The sequence below is a fragment of the Chiloscyllium plagiosum genome, unplaced genomic scaffold, assembly GCF_037043375.1.
Source record: "Chiloscyllium plagiosum isolate Xiang-an unplaced genomic scaffold, Cpla_swu_hap1 HiC_scaffold_27, whole genome shotgun sequence".
Classification (NCBI taxonomy): domain Eukaryota; kingdom Metazoa; phylum Chordata; class Chondrichthyes; order Orectolobiformes; family Hemiscylliidae; genus Chiloscyllium; species Chiloscyllium plagiosum.
Window position 1 is genome coordinate 87,426,126 of NW_028270165.1, and position 15,728 is coordinate 87,441,853.

Here is a 15,728-nt window from a genome sequence, read left to right on the forward strand (position 1 = left end):
CTGCCCTGCTGAGGCACCGTGAGTCCACGCAGGGGAGAGGCCTTCAACTGCTCCTCCCAGCTGCGGAGCCACCAGCGGGATTATGTGGCATTGCAGGGGATTGAAAGAATGACGGCCGAGTGCGTTTATTAACTGGACTATCAACCCAGTTCCAGTGGCTCCCGAGTTCGATTCCCACCGCGACAGATGGTGGAATTCGAATTTGGTCAGAAATCTGGAGTTCAGAATCTAACGGTGAAACCATTGTCGGTGGGGTGGGGGTGGAAGAAAACCCCCATCTGATTCACTCAGTTCTTTTTTAGGGAAGACTTGAGCAGTTATTAGAGCAGTCGTCCAAGCTGCATCCTTTACCCGGTCTGGCCTACACGTGACTCCAGCCCCACAACAGTCTGGTGGACTCTACGCTGCTTATCCAACTTGATTGGAATACAGGTTGAAATTGCTGAGTGAGGCAATACTTCCTCCAGGTTAAGGCTGTACCAAGGATGCAGTTACAAAGGGACGACTCAGTGGTGACCAATAATGAAGAAAGTGAGGGGTTGCACTTTGACCTTGAGCGATTTTTTAAAAATTGCTACTTTTTCTACGCCTTTCTGCTGGGAGATTCTGAAGCTGTAACAAAGTTGGGTCACAATAAAGATTACCTGAACTTCACACTGAGCTCAGACTCTCACTGAGAGCTTTAAACTGCAACAGGTTTTTGTTTTAAAACTGCTCATTTTACATGTGAAAGTGAGAACTGCTGATGCTGGAGATCAGAGTCAAGATTAGAGTGGTGCTGGCAAAGCACAGCAGGTCAGGCAGCATGCGAGGACCAGGGAAATTGACATTTCGGGCAAAAGCCCTTCCTCAGGTTTTTGCCAGAAACGTTGATGTTCCTGCTCCTCAGATGCTGCCTGACCTGCTGTGCTCATTTCTGACAGTCTCCTGTACTATGTTTCCAATGTTGTGTATCAGTTGCAGCAGTGAATGAGTAGCCAGCATTGTTAGAAATTGTAAAATTTTCAGGAGTGCAATGTCATCAGCATTGTAGTTTCCTGGCAGCACGGAGAAGTGTGTGCTTGGTTCACTAGACATGATGTGGAGGTGACATGATGTGGAGGTGCCGGTGTTGGACTGGGGTGGATAAAGTTAAAACTCAACACCAGGTTATCGTCCAACTGGCTTATTTGGAAGCACGAGCTTCTTCATTGGGTGTTTGTGGAACAGGATCATAAGACACAACCACCTGATGAAAGAGCAGTGCTCCAAATGCTAGTGCTTACAAATAAGCTTGTTAGAGTATCACCTGGTATTGTGTGAAATTTAACTTCGCACACCCCAGTCCAACAGCGGCATCTCCAAATCAGGTACATAGTTCTTTGAAAGTTGCATCATTGGGACACAGGGTAGTGAAAGAGGCCAGTCAGGAGCCCTGGAGGACTGGAAGGTGACTGGTCCTCCTGCCAATCAGAGCCTTCCTATTGTCTGAATGCAGACGTTGGAACATGAGCTTCGGAAGCTGCTGCTGCTCTCTCTGAATGAAGATTGAGTTTGCTCCAGACTGTAACCTCCTTATTCTGTCAACCATCTGAGTGTATGGTACTCTCTTCACAACTCCTTTTCCATGTTTTTCATTCTGGGCTTCAATTTACGACTTGCAGCAACCGAAAGGAAAGGGAATGAATTCACGGAGTGGACAGAATCAGGAAAAGTTTGTTTATAAACAGTGTGTTTCACGTGTGGAGTGAATGTAAAGAGGAAGTGGTGGATGCACATTCAGATGCAATGTTTAAAAGACATTTGGATAAGTATATGAAGAGGCATGGTGCGGAGGGATATGGGCCAAACACTGGCAAGTGGCACCAGTTTAGTTTGAGAACGTAGACAGCATGGAATAGTTGGACTGAAGGGTCCGTTTCTGTGCTGTCTAACGTAACTGTTCTGTCATGGTCTTAAAACCATTTTCTTGCCTTCCACCTTCAACGTGGATACTGTACCTGCATCCAACACATAAACCATTCAAAATAAAAAAAAACACCTCCTGCGCACAAAGAAATCCACACTTTATTGTTCAAAAATCAGACGAACTCAGCCTTGAATATATTCAATGACCCCCTAACTGCAGGAAGACATCCCCACTTCTAATCTCAGTTCAGCTTGCGAATATACCACTTGCCTTGCTGCACCTGTCTGACAACTGGCATTGACTGATGTAGAAGGATGCTGCAAATCAAAGCACTGATCACACGGTGGTCTGGTGTCAGCTCAGATTTCAGGCCCTGATTTCTCTGTCCTGTGTTGATCCACCTGTTCCCACAGACTAAGATGTCGGTCTGTTCTCAGCTCTGCTGGATTTCTGTTAAAGCTTTGACCCCGCCTTTTATAACTTCTGGAACGATAAAATATTCAATCAAGACCCAACCCACAATCTCCCAGCCTGTCAACCATCCTGATACAAGGTGCAGTCATAGCAGGGAATCAAACAAGAAAAGTGAAACAAAAATCATAAATAGGCGCACGTGCTTAATGTTTGTTCATGAGGAAGTAAACCAGGAATAGGGGTCTCCCAGGAATCTTACAGTGCTCTACTTGAGGAATTCTGTCACCCTTACATCTATTAGTACCCAGCTATGAATTACAACAACATTTACACCAACAGGAATAAAGCATCTGTTATCAAATAGACAGAGATATACAGCACGGACATAGACTTTTTCTCTATCTCATGCACACATGAGATAGATCATCCATGGTGGGAGTTTGTCTTTGTAGCATGATGTTTGCAAATACATTCTACTTTGCTCAAAGAATGCACAATCTGCAGGCAGTCAATACATGTAATATATTGTAAATTCCACTTTGAAAATAGATAATGGGCCCACTACTTTTTGGATGTGAGCATAAGTGGTATAGTAAGTCAGTTTGCTGATGACACCAAAATTGGAGGTGTAGTGGACAATGAAGGAGGTTACCTCAGATTACAATGGAATCTTGATCAGATGGGCCAATGGGCTGAGAAGTGGCAAGTAGAATCTAATTTAGGTAAATATGAGGTGCTGCATTTTGGGAAAGCAAATCTTAGAAGGACTTGTACACTTAATGTTAAGGTCCGAGGGAGTGTTGCTGAACAAAGAGACCTTGGAGTGCAGGTTCACAGCTCTATGAAAGTGGAGTCACAGGTCAATAGGATAGTGCAGATGGCATTTGGTATGCTTTCCTTTATTGGTCAGAGTATTGAGTACAGGAGTTGGGAGGTCATGTTACAGCTGTACAGTTGGAATATTGCATGCAATTCTGGTTCCCTTCCTAGCAGAAAGATGTTGTGAAACTTAAGGGTTCAGAAAAGATTTACAAGGATGTTGCCAAGACTGGAAGATTTGTGCTTTCGGGAGAGACTGAATAGGCTGGGGCTGTTTTCCCTGGAGCGTCAGAGGCTGGGGGGTGACCTTATAGAGGTTTATAAAATCATGAAGGGCATGGATAGGATAGATAGACAAAGTCTTTTCCCTGGGGTGGGGAGTCCAGAACTAGAGGGCATAAGTTTACAGTGAGAGGGGAAAGATATGAAAGAGACCTAAGGGACAACGTTTTCACTCAGAGGGTGGTACATGTATGAAATGAGCTGCCAGAGGAAGTGGTGGAGTCTGGTACATTGCAACATTTAAAAGGCAACTGGAGGGATATGGGCCGGGTGCTGGCAGGTGGGACGAGATTGGGTTGGGATATCTGGTCGGCATATACGAGTTGGACTGAAGGGTCTGTTTCCGTGCTGTACATCTCCACGACTCTATAACCAGTCTGCCTTAAGACTTGAAAACAGACAGACTCTGACCACACACCTTTAATGCATTGTCTGAACAGAGATGTCACCTTTTGTTCTGAAAGCCTTAAGCTATCTTGAAGGTGCCTTACTGGAAGTTCTGGGATTGACATATTAATGATTGCTGCAACCTATTCTAAAATATGAAAGACTTAACAATCCAGGTTTGTTCAATATATCAGTTCAGTGGCAGGGCACTGTAATGTTTTCCTATAAATTCTGTGCCATATGATCTTATTGTCCACAATCACCTGAAGAAGCAGTGCTCCGAAGCTCGTGTTTCCAAATAAACTGTCAGACTGAGCCTGATGTTGTGAGATTTTTAAGTTTGTCCAGGTTCAGATAATGCGCAGGGATGTGTAGGTTAGGTTCATTAGTCAGGGGTAAATGTTGAGCAATAGGGGAATTGTGGTAGTGGGTTACCTTCGGAGGATCGGTGTGTAGTCTTTGGGCCGAGTGGCCTGCTTCCACACTGTGGGGAGTCTCTGAAGGGGAAGGGATTTTTGTAAACTGTGCAAGGCAATGCAGGCGTAGTGTGGGGGCCTGCTGTTGGCCTTGCCCCGCCCTTTGCTCCTCCCCCCCCCTGTTGTGGAGCGGTCTAAAAAACAGCTACTCTTTCTCTGCCCTTTTTGCTGGGGGAGGGGAGGGGAGGGGAGGGGAGGATCTGAAGCTGTAACCATGTTGCGACACAAAATAAAGGTAACCAGAACGTACTGCTGAGCTCAGGCTCTCATTGAAAGCTCCAAGCAGTTTTTGTTTTAAAGCTGCTCATTTCTTGCAGCCTTCTGCACTAAGTTTCCAATGTTGTGTATTAGATGGAGCAGTGAATGAGTAGCTGGTTTCGTTAGAAACTATAAATTTTTCAGGAGTGCATCGTTTCATCGGCAGTTTACTGGCAGCACTGGGAAGTATGGGCTGTGTTCACTAGAAACGAGGTAGAGGTGCTGCTGTTGGACTAGGTTGGACATGGTTTAAAAATCACAACACCAGGTTATAGTCCAACAGGTTTATTTGGAAGCACTAGCTTTCGGAGTGCTGCTCCTTCATCGGGTAACTGTGGAGCAGGATCATAAGACAGAGTTAAGAGCAAAAGATCAGTGTCATGCAACTGATATGATAGATTGACAAATGTAGATTGCTGTTAAGTCTTTCATCTTTTAGAATGGGTTGCATATTTTAGTTCATTAAAGTGTACATCGCAGAACTATTATTAAGTCGTATTCTCAAGATCACTTAAGGTCTTTTTAAAAACAGGTGACTTCGCAGTCCAGACAATGCATGAAAGGTGTGAGAATATCCCAATCTTAAATCGGACTGGTTCTATTTCCAAACTAGGAATTTATAAAGTATTACATGGATTGACTACCTGCATATTGTGCGTTTTGTGCAAAATTGAATATATCTGCAAATATAATTCTGCAAATGCACCACATTCTTATATGTATGTGTGCAGCATGAGAGTGCGTGTAAGAGAGTATGTGTGCACATGCTTGGTAAAGTGAGTGTGATGGAGGAGAAGCCTGTGAAAGGGTGTGTGTTGGGGGGGGCGTGTATGTGTGTGTGTACAGATAAAAGGTGAGGGGTTGCATTTTGCCAAAATAAGGAAGGGCAGGGCTTGTACAGAGGGATATGGTGGGGGGCGGGAGGTTCAGATATATACTTCTTTGAAAGTTGCATCACTAGTTGGAAGGAAGCTTCAGAAGGCATTCAGCACACTTACCTTAATTGTTCACACCATTGAATAAAGGAGCTGGGACAATGTTGAAGTTGTACAGGATGTTGCTGAGGCCACTTGTAGAGTACTGAGAATGCTTCTGGTGGCCCTGTGATAGGAAGAATTCTATTAGAAAGGGTTCAGTAAAGATTTACCAGGATGTTGCCAGGACTGGAGGGTTTGAGTTGTAAGGAGAGGCTGAGACACTCTTCACTGGAGCACAGGAGGTTGAGGGGTGACTTCATTTGAGATTTATAAAATCATGAGGGTTATAGGGAAGATGAACATCAAACACAGCGAGCAGCGTGCGTGGTTATGTCAAGTGACAGGGGAAGAAATTGTGGCATTTGGACACTTTAAATCCATCAGGAACAGCATCTCCATAGAGCACACTGCGCATGTCAGGTGAGGTGCCGGAAGACTGGAGGTTAGCTAACGTGGTGCCACTGTTTAAGAAGGGTGATAAGGAACAAGCCAGGGAACTATAGACCAGTGAGCCTGACATCGGTGGCGGGCACGTTGTTGGAGGGAGTCCTGAGGGACAGGATGTAAATGTGTTTGGAAAGGCAAGGACTGATTAGGGATAGTCAACATGGCTTTGTGTGTGGGAAATCATGTCTCAAATTTGGAGTTTTTTCAGGAAGTAAAGAGGATTGAGGAGGGCAGAACAATAGATGTGATACATATAGACTTCAGTAAGGCGTTCGACAAGGTTCCCCATGGGAGACTGATTAGCAAGATTAGATCTCATGGAATACAGGGAGAACTAGCCATTTGGATACAGCTGACTGAAAGGTAAAAGATAGAGGGTGGTGATGGAGGGTTGTTTTTCAGACTGGAGGCCTGTGACCAGTGGAGTGCCAGAAGGATCGTGCTGGGCCCTCTACATTTTGTCATTTACATTCATGATTTGGATGCGAGTATAAGAGGTACAGTTAGTAAGTTTGCAGATGACACCAAAATTGGAGGTGCAGTGGACAGTGAAGAGGGTTACCTCAGATTACAACAGTCTCTTGACCAGAATGGCCAATGGGCTGAGAAGTGGCAGATGGAGTTGAATTCAGATAAATGTGAGGTGCTGCATTTTGGGAAAGCAAATCTTAGCAGGACTTATACACTTAATGGTAAGGTCCGAGGGAGTGTTGCTGAACGAAGACACCTCAGAGTGCAGGTTCATATCTCCTTGAAACTGGCGTCGCAGATAGATAGAATAGTAAAGGTGGTGTTTGGTATGCTTTCCTTTATTGGTCAGAGTATTGAGTACAGAAGTTGGGAGGTCATGTTACAGCTGTACAGTTGGAATATTGCATGCAATTCTGGTTCCCTTCCTAGCAGAAAGATGTTGTACAGGACATTGGTTAGGCCACTGTTGCAATATTGTGTGTAATTCTGGTCTCCTTCCTATTGGAAAGATTTTGTGAAACTTGAAAGAGTTCAGAAAAGATTCACAAGGATGTTGCCAGGGTTGGAGGATTTGAGGTATAGGGAGAGGCTAAACAGGTTGGGGCTATTTTCCCTGGAGCATCGGAAGATGAGGTTTACAAAGGGGCATGGATAGGATAGATAGACAAAGTCTTTTCCCGAGGGTGGGGGAGTCCAGAAGTCAAGGGTATAGGTTTAGGGTGAGAGGGGAAAGATATAAAAGAGACCTACTGGGCAACTTTTTCACACAAAAAGTGGTACGTGTATGGAATGAGCTGCCAGAGGAAGTGGTGGTAGCTGGTACAATTGTAACATTTAAGAGGCATTTGGATGGGTACATGAATAGGAAGGGTTTGGAGGGATATGGGCCAAATGCTGGCATGTGGGACTAGATTGGGATGGGATATCTGGTCGGCATGGACCGAAGGGTCTGTTTCCATGCTGGTTCAGCAAAAGCCATTCATGCTCTTCGCTGTCTGCAAAAACGGTGCAAATCCTTCTTCAAATGTATCAATGAGAAGCCAATTGTTGACTTGCAGCAACTGAAGAAAGTGAGTGAATCCAGGGAGGGGACAGAGTCGGGAAACGTTGGTCCAAGTCTGTATCTCAATTGTCAAACACATGGCAAATGCAGTCTCACAGTGTGAAGTTATAGCCTCAGTTACGAACAAATAACTGCTGAAAGGAGGTGCGTTGTTTAAATGGTGATATATTGGGATGTGGAGAAAGTGAGGACTGCAGATGCTGGAGATGACAGTTGAAAAGTGTGGCACTGGAAAAGCACAGCAGATCAGACAGCACCCGAGAAGCAGGAGAATCAACGTTTCAGGCATGAGCCCTTCCTCAGGAATGATGTGTGGATGTAAAATGTGGCCTCAGCATCCTTCCACACCAGTCACTGCCAGTTGTCAGACGGGTGCAGCAAGCAATCAGCAAGGCAAGTGGTATATTAGCAAGAGGAAATGAGTTCAGAAGTCTCTCCAGTTAGGGGGTCATTGAATATATTCAAGGCTGAGTTCGTCTGATTTTAGAACAAGAAAGAAGTGGATGTTTCTGGGGGAATGCAAGTAAAATTATTTTAAGACCAGTACAGAACAGTTAAAAGGTCATACAGAACAGAAACAGACCCTTCAGCCCAACTAGTCCATGCTGATTATATTCACAAACTAAACTAGTCCCACCTACCTGTGTTTGGCCCATATCCCCCTGAACTTTTCCTATTCATGTACTTATCCAAATGTCTATTAAACGTTGTTATACAACCAGCATCCACTATTTCCTCTAGACATTTATTCCACACACAAACCATTGTTTACAAAAAAGGTGCTCCTCATCTCTTATTAAAATCTTTCTCCTCTCACCTTAATTTGCAGCCTAATCTTGAAATGACACATGCCGTTCACCTTATCTACGCCCCTCATGGTTTTGGAAACCTCTATAAAGAGAACAAAGAACCTTACAGCACAGGAACAGGCCCTTCAGCCCTCCAAGGCTATGCTGATCGAGATTCTCTATCTAAACCTGCCGCCTATTTTCTAAGGATCTGTATCCCTTTGCTCCCTGCCGATTCATGTATCTGTCTAGATGACGTTATCGATCCCAGCCCTACTGCCTCCACTGCATTTGAGGCACCCACTACCCTCTGCGTAAAGAATTTTCCATGTAGATCTCCCTCAAACCTTTCCCCTCTCATTTTGAACTAGTGACTCCTAGTAATTAAGTCTTCCCCTATGGGGAAAAAAAATTCTTCCTATCCACCCCTGTCTACATGCCTCATGGTTTTATAGGCCTCAATCAAGACCCCTCCTCAACCTCCTTATTTCCAATGAAAATACTCCTAATCTACTCAACCTCTCCTCATAGTTAGCGCTCTCCATAACAGGCAACATCCTGGTGAACCTCCTCTGCACCCTCTCCAAAGCATCCACATCCTTTGGGAAATCTGGCGACCGGAATTGTACAGCAGTATTCCAAATGTGGCCGAACCAAAATCTTATATAACTTTAACATGACCTGCCAGCTCTTGTACTCAATACACCTTCCGATGATGGAAAGCATGTTGTATGCTGCCTTAACCACTCTACTGACAGGCATTGCCATCTTCAGAGAACAATAGATCTGAACACCCAGATCTCTCTGTACATCAATTTCCCCCAGGACCTTCCCATTTAATGTATAGTTTGCTCTCGAATTGCACCTTCCAAAATGCATCACCTCGCATTTGTCTGGATTAAACTCCATTTCTCTTCCCAACTCTCCAATCTATATTCTACTGTATCATCTGACAGTCCCCTTCACTATCTGATATTCCATCAATCTGAATGTCATCTGCAAACTTGCTAATGAGGCACCCGACACCTTCACCTTTCAACCTCCTATGCTCCAGTGAAAAAAGTCCCAGCCTACCCACCAGTTGGTGTGAATTCTGTCTGGGTCCCAATGTCGAGTCAGCCTGACATTTTGGATAGAAAAGCTCTGCATTTAAATTACATTCTTGAGAAAGTTACTGAAAACAGGTTCTGGGATTAACATACCAAACTACAGAACCCCATTCTAAAAAGATGGAAGATTTAATCTAAGTTGTTTAATGTATCACATCTCCATGACACTGGACTCCTTTGGCTATAAATTCTGTGATCATGATCTTATTCTCCACAACCATCTGATGAAAGAGCAGAACTCCAAAAGCTAGTGCTTTCATGTTATGGCAGTAGCGGGAGGTGTGGGCTGTATTCACTAGAAACAATGAAGCAGTTAGATACCACACATTTGAGGGGGAAGGGTGTATTACATGACCTCTCAACTCCAAAACTGAATGCTCTGAGCAATGAAGGAAAGCAAACCAAATGCCTTCTTCACTATTCTATCCACCCGAGACTCCACTTTCAAGGAACTATGAACCTGCACTCCAAGGTCTCTTTATTCTGCAACATTCCCCTAACTGTATCAGTCCTGCCTGGATTGCTTGACCAAAATGCAAACCTCAGACTTCTCTAAATTAAACTCCCAAAAATTCTAATTTATAGTGAACTCTCTTTCCTCTATTATTCCCTAGAAGCGGAAAATCTCCATCCCACACTCTCTCCGTCCATTTTCACTTTGTTGAAAGTGGAAGAATGGGATTGAGAAACTGATCAGCGATGATTGAATGGAATGAGCAGACCTGGTGGTCTAATTTCTGCTCCTATGTCTTGTGGTCTCTTGCTGTCCTGGACACAGAGAATTGGGACCAGCATTGAACCGATCATGACTGGATATGGATCTACCTGCATCTAGGTGGATGGGCTGGGACTTTTTCACTGGAGCATAGGAGGTGGAGATGTGACCTTATCAAGGTTTATAAAATCATGAGGGGAGAGATGAGGTGAATGACAGGTGTCCTTCCCCTAGGTGGGGGTTTCAAGATGACGGAGCAAATTTTGAATGAGAGAGGAGAAAGAGATTTTTAAAAAGACTTGAAGGGCACAATTTTTTTTATATACAGAGTGTGGTTCACGTGTGGACTGAATGTCCAGAGGAAGTGGTGTTTGCAGGTACAGTTACAAGGTTTAAAAGACATTTGGATAATTACATGATTAGGAAATGTTCAGAAGGGTATGGACCAAAACACTGGCATGTGGGACTGGTTTAGCTGGTGAACATAGTCAGCATGGACTAGTTGGACTGAAGGGTCTGTTTCTGTGCTATATGGTTCTGTAACTCGGTTCTGTACTTGTCTCAAGACCATTTTCTTGTCTTCCCCATAAACATCCACATAAAAATCAGATGAACTCAGTCTTGAATATATTCAATGACTTGAAAATGTGTTGCTGGAACAGTGCAGCAGGTCAGGCAGCATCCTGGGAACAGGAGAATCGACGTTTCGGGCATAAGCTCTTCTTTAGGAATCAAACGTCGATTCTCCTGTTCCCTGGATGCTGCCTGACCTGCTGCGCTGTTCCAGCAACATATTTTCAGCTCTGATCTCCAGCATCGGCAGACCTCACTTTCTCCTCGTATATTCAATGACCCCCTAACTGCAGGAAGACATCCCCGCTTCTGAACTCAATTCCTCTTGCTAATACACCACTTGCCTTGCTCATTGCCTGCTGCACCTGTCTGACAACTGGCACAGATGGACACTGATGCCCCTCTGAACATCCACGCATCATTCTTGATGAAGGGCTTGCGCCCAAAACCTTGACTGTCCTACTGCTCGGATGCTGCTTGACCTATTGTGCTTTTCCAGCACCACACTTTTTGACTCTAATCTCCAGCATCTCCAGTCCTCACTTTCTCCACATCCCAATATATCACCATTTAAACAATATACCTTTCTACTTTTTTTCACAGCAAAGGCTGTAACTTTACATTGGGGTACTGTATTTGCCAATTGTGGCCTTCTCTACGTCGGGGAGCCTGAGCGTAAACTTGGGGAACGGTTTGCCGAGCATCGCAGCCAGGTCTGCAGAGGCCGATCGGACCTCCCAGTCACCACCCATTTTCATTCCCCTTCCCACTCCCTTTCTGACATGACCATTTTTGGCCCCATCCATTGCCACAACAAACCATAGTGCAAATTGGAGGAACAACACCTCATCTTCCACCTGAGCAGTCCACAGCCCGAAGGACTCAACAGTGAGTTCTCCAATTTCAAATAACCTCCCTTCCCATCCCAAACTCCCTTCCGAGCCCCTGCCCCTCCACCTCCCTGCCACCAACTAGGTTCCTTCCTCGCATTCACCAAGCAGGTCGTACCCTCTACCTATCTACACCTATCCCCACTTCATCACCCTGCCCTCAGCATACCCTTGTTCTGCAGCTCTCCCTATACTCACCCCCAGTCCTGAACAAGGGTTACACCCGAAACGTCGACTTCTCCACCTCCTGATACTGCCTGGCTTGCTGCATTCTGCCAGACTCCTGTCTGTCTGTTTTGCCAATTGAGGCACAGGCATGGACTAGCTTTTCCAGAGTCTATCCCCTTGCTGGATTCATTCCCATTGCTTTCAGTTGCTCAAAGTCAACAATTGAACCCCAGAATGAAACGTAAATGGAAAAGGGGGTGAGAAAAGAGAGTGCTGTACTCACAGATGATGGACAGAGGAAGGACGTTGCAGTCTGAGGTGAAGCTCAATCTTCATTCAGTGTGAGAGGAGGAGCAGGACCTTAAGAAGCTCATGGTCCACCTTCCGCATTCAGACAATAGGGGAGCTCCAATTGGCATGAGGACAAGTCTCCTTCTGGTCCTCCAGTGCTCCTTATTTGTCCATCAAAAGTAGGTCTCGCCCCTTTTCTGCCGACAGCGAGGAACATGCCCAATGTTTTGGTGACACCGGCAAACATGTGCCCTGCTTGTTGACACTGAGGAGTGTACACAATATGCTCTGTAGCAATGCTGATGTTATTGACAGATTTTAAGTGTCCATATGCCTCAGAGAACAAAAAGGGTTAGAGCCATAATTTGTTTTACACTATGTGTCTCGATATTTTATTGCTTTTGCATTTGTCTGGCTGCTCAATGTTTTTATGTCTTTTCCTCAGTGTTGGGGTGAAGTTCACAACTGGAGGGCATAGGTTTAGGGTGGGAGCAGAAAGATATAAAAGGTACCTAAGGGGCAACGTTTCCATGCAGAGGGTGGTGCATGTATGGAATGAACTGCCAGAGGAAGTAGTGGAAGCCGGTATAATTACAGCATTTAAAAGGCATCTGGATGGGTCTATGAATAGGAAGGGTTTCGAGGGATATGAGCCAAGTGCTGACAAATGTGACTAGATTAATTTAGGATATTTGGCTGGCATGGACAGGTTAGACCAAATGGGTCTGTTTCTGTGCTGTACATCTCTATGACTAAATAATAAAAAGTATATTTTCCAAGTATCAAACTATACCCAGTTAAAAATCACACAACACCAGGTTATCGTCCAACAGGTTTAACTGGAAGCACACTAGCTTTCGGAGCGATGCTACTTCATCAGCTGATTAAACCTGTTGGACTATAACCTGGTGTTGTGTGATTTTTAACTTTGTACATCCCTGTCCAACACTGGCATCTCCAAATCATAACTATACCCATATTCACAAGGTTTAGTACACCACACACTTGACCAACCATTCTCAACAGATCCTGCCCCTTCAATGCCTGAGGAACATATACATGCTGGTGCATAATCTCCTTCACTAGTATTTACACACTACCCTCAGCAATTGCACAAGTAACAGCAAAGGGTAAACAGCACAAGGATTAAACACACAGTGAGGGGCAAACAGCACAAGGATTAAACACACAGTGAGGGGCAAACAGCACAAGGATTAAACACACAGTGAGGGGCAAACCGCACAAACGCCAGTAAAAGCAGATGGAAAGTGAGTGTAAAATGTCACTATGACAGGACAGGCCCCACATTCCTTCCCCTCCGTTCCCCCCACAACCTGCCTCACCTTTCACCTCCCGGGCCCAGTACCTTCCAGGTGGCCCCATAGTTGACACAGGGGCCGCCCCACGACCAGTAGAACTCCACCACCCAGGCGGCCGACGAGTTCCCAAGCAGGCCTTTAACCCCATCCGCCTCCAGAATGCTCACCGGCTCCTGCCTGCTGTACAGCCGGCCGGTGTGGCCGTGACACAGCAGCTGCGCCAGGAAGGCGGCGGTGCCCAGTGACGGGTGTCTGCCCCGGGCCGCACGGCGCCATTTTCCTAACGGCCGCCCTCCCGCCGCTTCCCCGCTCGAGCGACTTCTCCTCCCAACCGCCTTCGCCCCCGCGTGACGTCTGCACGGGGGGATGGGCGGGGCCGGGGGAGCCTCACCGTCACCAAGCAACAGCCACCTCGCGCTACAACTGCTCATTCACAAAAACAAACTCTCCTGTCTCGCTCTGCAGCTGCAGGGGGGACACTGCCACGTTTCCAGGAGCCCTGTCTACATTGGGAAAGCTCACGGCTCAATTTAAACAGAGATTCCGACATCTAACGGAACGGCGTCATATCTAAAGGGGGAAATCTGCATTTTAAAGGGACACGGATATTTTAACGGGTATTTCTGCAAATAAAGAGGTTTAAATGGACGAGATTACATTTCAAAGGGATGTGCCACATTCAAAGGGATATCTTCATATGTAAAGTGACGCAGTTATATCTAAATGAATCTACATTTCGAAGAGACGTTGCCCTATTTATAAGTAGAGACAATAGGTGTGCATTCTGTCTGTGTCCCAATGTTGAGTCAGACTGACATTTTTCTTAGAAAAGCTCTGCATTTAAATTACATTCTTGAGAAGGTAATTTATAGATTCGGGTGGTAGGTTAGGGAGGATTGGCCGTGCTAAGTTACCCATAGTGACCAGGGATGTACAGGTTAGGGTGGCTTGGCCATGGGAAATACGCAGTAAGGGGTTGAGTATAGGTGGGATACTGTTCAGAGGGCCAGAGAGGAATCGATGGGCTGAATGACCCTCCCCACCAAAGGAGCATTTTATCTGCATCTATCCTGTCAAGCCCCTTTCAGAATTCTACCGGTTTCAATAAAGGTATACAGCACAGAAACAGACACTTCGGTCCAATTCGTCCATGCCGACCAGGATTCCAAACTAAACCAGTCCCACTTGCCTGCATTTGGCCCATATCCCGCTAACCTTTCCATTCACGTACCCATCCAAATGCTGTTTCAATGTTGTCACTGTACCTGCATCTACCACATCCTCAGCAAGTTAATTCCACGTGGAAATCACCCTCTTTCAAAATGTTGCCCCTCCGGTTCCTTTTAAATCTCTCTCCTCACATTAAAAAAAATGCCCCCTAGTTTTGAGCTCGCCGACGCTAAGCAAGAGCCCTTTGTTATTCACCTTACCTCCAATCCTCATGATTTTATCAATCTCAATGAGGTCACCCCCCCCCCAACTTCCTGTGCTCCAGTGAATAAAGTCCCAGCCTCTCCTTATAACCTCAAACCCTCCAGTCCTTACAACATCCTGGTAAATCTTTATTAAACCCTCTCTAATAGTATTCTTCCTATTACAGGGCCAACAGAACTGTACTGAGTACTCGAAAAGTGTTACATATTAATGAACCAAAGCACACACCCATTCTAAGAGATGAAGACTATCTAAGTTTGTTCAATATATTCTATCAGTTGCATGACACTGATGTTTTGATATAAGTTCTGTGTCTTATGATGCTGTTCCATGAGGCTTATGTGTTGATGAAGCAAGATGGAACAGATGAGGCGATGGAGAATTACAAATCACGTAGGAAGGATTTAAAGAGAGAGTTAAGAAGAGCAAAGAGGACAGGAGCAGCCTTTAGCAAATAGAATACAGGAAATCGCTCAAGCTTTCTATAGATATGTGAGGAATAAAAGGATGATTAGGGTAGGAATAGGGCCAGTCAAAGACAGAAGTGAGAAGTTGAGCATGGACCCTGTATCGGTGTTCACTCAGGAAAAGAATGAGTTACGAGATATTAGACTCGAAAGGATCGAGGTTAGTTACACACAGGTGTTATCAATTTGAGAAGGAGTGAAAGTAGACAAGTCCCCTGGGCTGGATGGGATTTATCCGAGGATTCTCTGGGAAGCTAGGGAGGAGATAGCAGAGCCTTTGGCTTTGATATTTGAGTCGTTATTGTCTACGGGTTTAGTACCCGAGGACTGGAGGATTGCAAATATTGTGCCCTTGTTCAAGTAGGGCAGCAGAGATGACCCAGGTAATTATAGACCAGTGAGCCTTACATCTATTGTAGAAAAGATTTTGGAAAGGATTATAAGAGAAGATTTAAAATCATCTAGTAAGCAACAATTTGATTTCAGATAGTC

General features: G+C 45.1%; 2 protein-coding genes across 7 annotated transcripts in view; both read right to left on the reverse strand.

Moving 5' to 3' along the window:
* The window catches only part of LOC148144888 (uncharacterized), a 31,771-nt gene extending 18,134 nt beyond the window's left edge, over positions 1-13,637 (reverse strand). For 2 of the 6 annotated variants that reach the window (XR_015751664.1, XR_015751665.1), the window contains exons 1-2: positions 13,360-13,637; positions 5,523-5,625 (exon numbers count right to left, since the gene is read on the reverse strand). Coding sequence is in view for 3 of the 6 variants with exons in the window: in XM_087975151.1 (XP_087831277.1) it covers positions 2,248-2,371; positions 5,523-5,625; positions 13,503-13,611 (336 nt within the window). In the remaining 3 variants the exon portion in view is untranslated. Of the gene's footprint in view, positions 1-2,029; positions 2,372-5,522; positions 5,626-13,359 lie in introns of those variants that run through there. The other 4 variants (XM_087975150.1, XM_087975152.1, XR_015751663.1 and 1 more) reach the window with 3 other exon arrangements.
* Positions 1-15,728, reverse strand: part of LOC122545194 (uncharacterized) — a 785,061-nt gene that overhangs the window by 292,733 nt on the left and 476,600 nt on the right. The window lies entirely within an intron of this gene.